The sequence below is a fragment of the Gastrolobium bilobum genome, unplaced genomic scaffold, assembly GCF_033153095.1.
Source record: "Gastrolobium bilobum isolate Gb01-03AN ecotype WA unplaced genomic scaffold, APGP_CSIRO_Gbil_v1 utg9484, whole genome shotgun sequence".
Classification (NCBI taxonomy): domain Eukaryota; kingdom Viridiplantae; phylum Streptophyta; class Magnoliopsida; order Fabales; family Fabaceae; genus Gastrolobium; species Gastrolobium bilobum.
The window spans coordinates 159,321-162,481 of NW_026895743.1; the positions used below are offsets into that span (position 1 = coordinate 159,321).

Consider the following 3,161-nt stretch of genomic DNA (forward strand, 5'->3'; position numbering starts at 1 on the left):
AATGTCTAATGTCAAATGTCAGCAGGGTTGTACATGGTGGGGCAACAAGCCACATGGGGCCATTGTATTGTGTCGAATAAGCATGTTTTTTTGGCACTTTCGGCATAACTTTAGAGAAGTGGAGTTGGCTATTCTCCCTGTCTAATTTTAATGACGCACTTGCTTTGGTAGGTAAATAGGTAATGCTAATAAGGAGAAAGATAGACACAACATGATACTGAAATTGACTCCGTAAATTAAACGGTGATAGCTTGTAGCAAGGTAACTAAGTGAAAAGGAAAGAATTTAAGTTCGATTTACAACTGTCATATTTGAAAGAGGTTTAATCATTTTTAATTTACCTGCACTCTAAATTAGTCTCATAATAATTTCAAAAAAATCAAAGCTTGTGAAATATTAAAAGGAACCAACTCATCCAAAAAATAATTAGGGTTGAATTAAAAATAGAAGAAAGAGAATGACTCAGCAGTAGAGGTCCACGACATGATAAACCTGCACACTTAACCTAGCAAAAGCTACAGATTTGAGATTTGAACAACTTTGAGGCCACGAGTAACCAACTTACAATACAAACATAAAGAGCATTTGACAGAGGAAATTTTTTTATTTATTAAGAATTTCAATTTTCAGAAATACGATACAAACATTCTGTTTATAATAATATCTGAAAATCAAAAATTTAAAAAAATTTAGTTTTCTAAAAATCCTACAAAATATCTTATACCAAAAGTCCAATCATTCATTTCCTTGAAACAACAACATATGCATCCTATTACCCTCAAGAATATGAGTTCCGTTTGCAAGCTTCTTACCTGTAAGATGCCTACTTCTAATCACATTCAATAGACATACCATAATTATAGTTTGTGAAACCTTTTTTCTTTTTTTAGAATCAAACCAAACCCAGAACCAGAACTAAGATACACATGACCCCCCACCCAAAAAAAAAAAAAAAGAACATAACTTTTTGTTATATGGCACAAAAAGCTTATATAACTGATGTCATATTACACGAAATCATCCTTGTTGGAGGAAGTTAAAAAGGAGATATTCTTATTAAACGTTTCAAGGTAAGTATGAGATTGAATTGCTTGAAAGGCAGAAAATATAGGTATAGGTATGTACTTCAACAGAAACCATTAGTTGCAAGAGAGTGAGAGTAAAAGAGGTAAATAATAACAAAAATTAAAAATATATATATGACAGCTGGCATAGCCCAAAAGTGTCAATAGCTCGAACCGGAGCTCGAACCGGCACCAGAAGAGCCAAAGAGTAAGTCAGCAAGAGCTGACATGGCTCGAACCTGCATCTCAAGGGCAGGTATGTAATCAATAGCTTCTTCCAAAATCACTGGCAGCGGTTCTTTTCTGCAACCGGGAACCAACCGGCCCAGAACCCTTACTTTCCTCTGAACCGCTGGGAGGGTCTTTCCCTTGAGCCGGAAAACGCTGACACGTGGCTTCCTGGACCGGCTGTTGGACCCGGTCGGCCCAACTACCCTCTGTCTCTTGTGCTGCTTCCTGAACTTGAGCTTGAGCCGGTTCGTGAGTATGGCTCGGCTCCATCGTGTCCTCCCCCTGGCGGCGACGGCGAGGACCCTGTCGGCGGCTTCCCGGACGGCTCTCCCGCGGCGAGGCGCGTCGCCGGAGCCTCCGATGTTGACTCTGGCCAAGGCTTTGTGGAGCTTGGAGGAGTAGATTTGTTGCTGCGCCTGCGATTTCCATTTGGTTTGGCTCTGTTCTTGTTGTTGGTTATGTTTCGTTTGAGATTTCTTCTTCTTCTTCATCACACGTGACCGAATATCAGTGGTGGAGGTGGTGGTTGGATTTGAGATCAGAGATGACGCCATGTTCCAACGCCAAATCTGAAAAATAAAATAAAAATTTCCCAAAAAAAAAGAAAAAATAATTCTCCGGTTTCGGAAGTGAATTCAGTTTTAAGGAAAAGGGGAGTGTGAAAGTTTCTATCTTTCTGTGTTTTCTATTAATGGGTCTGTGAGGACGATGTGGGAGAAGAAAGCCCTGGAAAAGGAAAGAGAATGGGAAACTTTTTTTTTTTTTTTGGGATTCAAATGGATACGGTTCAACAAGTTACAGATTCGGATGAAAGAGAGAAATTATGGTTAGATTCTAGAAAGAGAAATTGTTGGAGTGAGTTAGAGAGGTTGGATTAACAAGGTTCCATATATATATATATATATAGTTGGAGGAGCTTCAGATATAATCCAACAGAAAAAAGAAAATGAATGGATTCAGAGAGAGAGAGAGAGAGAAGATGATGGTTGTAACTGGGAAAAAAGAATGGTGTTGAAGGGTTAGAACGGAACGGGGTAAGAGTGAGAAGTGGGTAAGGTGTCCCTTCACTTGGAGGTTGAGTTGAAGGGAGAGAGAAACCGTGAACGAGGCTTATATAAAGGAATCACAACACACCACGCGTCCTTTTCCTTAACCAAATAAATTAATTAACTCCTTATATAATAAAAAAATATTTGGGTTCTGTAACCTTTGCATATTTAGATATCGGGCCTTTGAAGCCTTCCTTGGTTGCTTCAGTTTGGTAATTGAACAGTTCTATTTTCGGTACTTGTCTGCTTTTGAGCCCATGTTACAAGCACAAAGTAAAATTGAATCTGTGATTGTTATATATATATATATATATATATATATATATATATATATATATATATTTTCAAAATAAAATAAAAAGTTATTATATATACATCAAACGATAGTAGTTCAGTTGGCGCATGAGAGTTGAGCACATGAGATGAGAATATGTATTCGATCTTTTCTAGTATTATCTTTGGAAAAAATTTAAAGTTTTAACCTTAAATTCGCCCCGAATATAATTACCTTCCATGAAAATACTTACGGTTTATAAGAAAAAAGAAAAGTTATTACATATGCTGTTAATTTTATCTTGGATCAATTTCGTAAATTAAATTAACTAAACCATAATTCAAAAAATTTACCTATACCCACCCGTCAAAGTCCCAGCAATAAGGAAAAAAAAAAACACTATGAACTTTAATATTTGAGAAAGACCATCAAGCCAGAACAATTCCGAGATTGAAACCTAGAAGCTTTCTTCAAAAAATCATTAAAAAGCTTCATAACTCTTGCAACCGAACCACCACCAAACTCACTACCACTCTAAAAAAC

The 3,161-nt window shown here is 36.9% G+C and overlaps 1 protein-coding gene across 1 annotated transcript; it reads right to left on the reverse strand.

Annotated features, from left to right (window-relative positions):
- Positions 1-355: 355 nt before the first annotated feature.
- On the reverse strand, positions 356-2,364 carry LOC133295509 (transcription factor bHLH147-like). Its single transcript, XM_061494353.1, has one exon. The coding sequence runs from the start codon at positions 1,847-1,849 to the stop codon at positions 1,226-1,228; it is 624 nt and encodes a 207-aa protein (XP_061350337.1). The 5' UTR covers positions 1,850-2,364; the 3' UTR covers positions 356-1,225.
- Between the last annotated feature and the right edge of the window lie 797 nt (positions 2,365-3,161).

Coding starts and splice junctions, on each gene's coding strand:
- LOC133295509 (XM_061494353.1), bottom strand. CDS start 1,849: ATGGCGTCATCTCTGATCTCAAATCCAACCACCACCTCCACCACTGAT.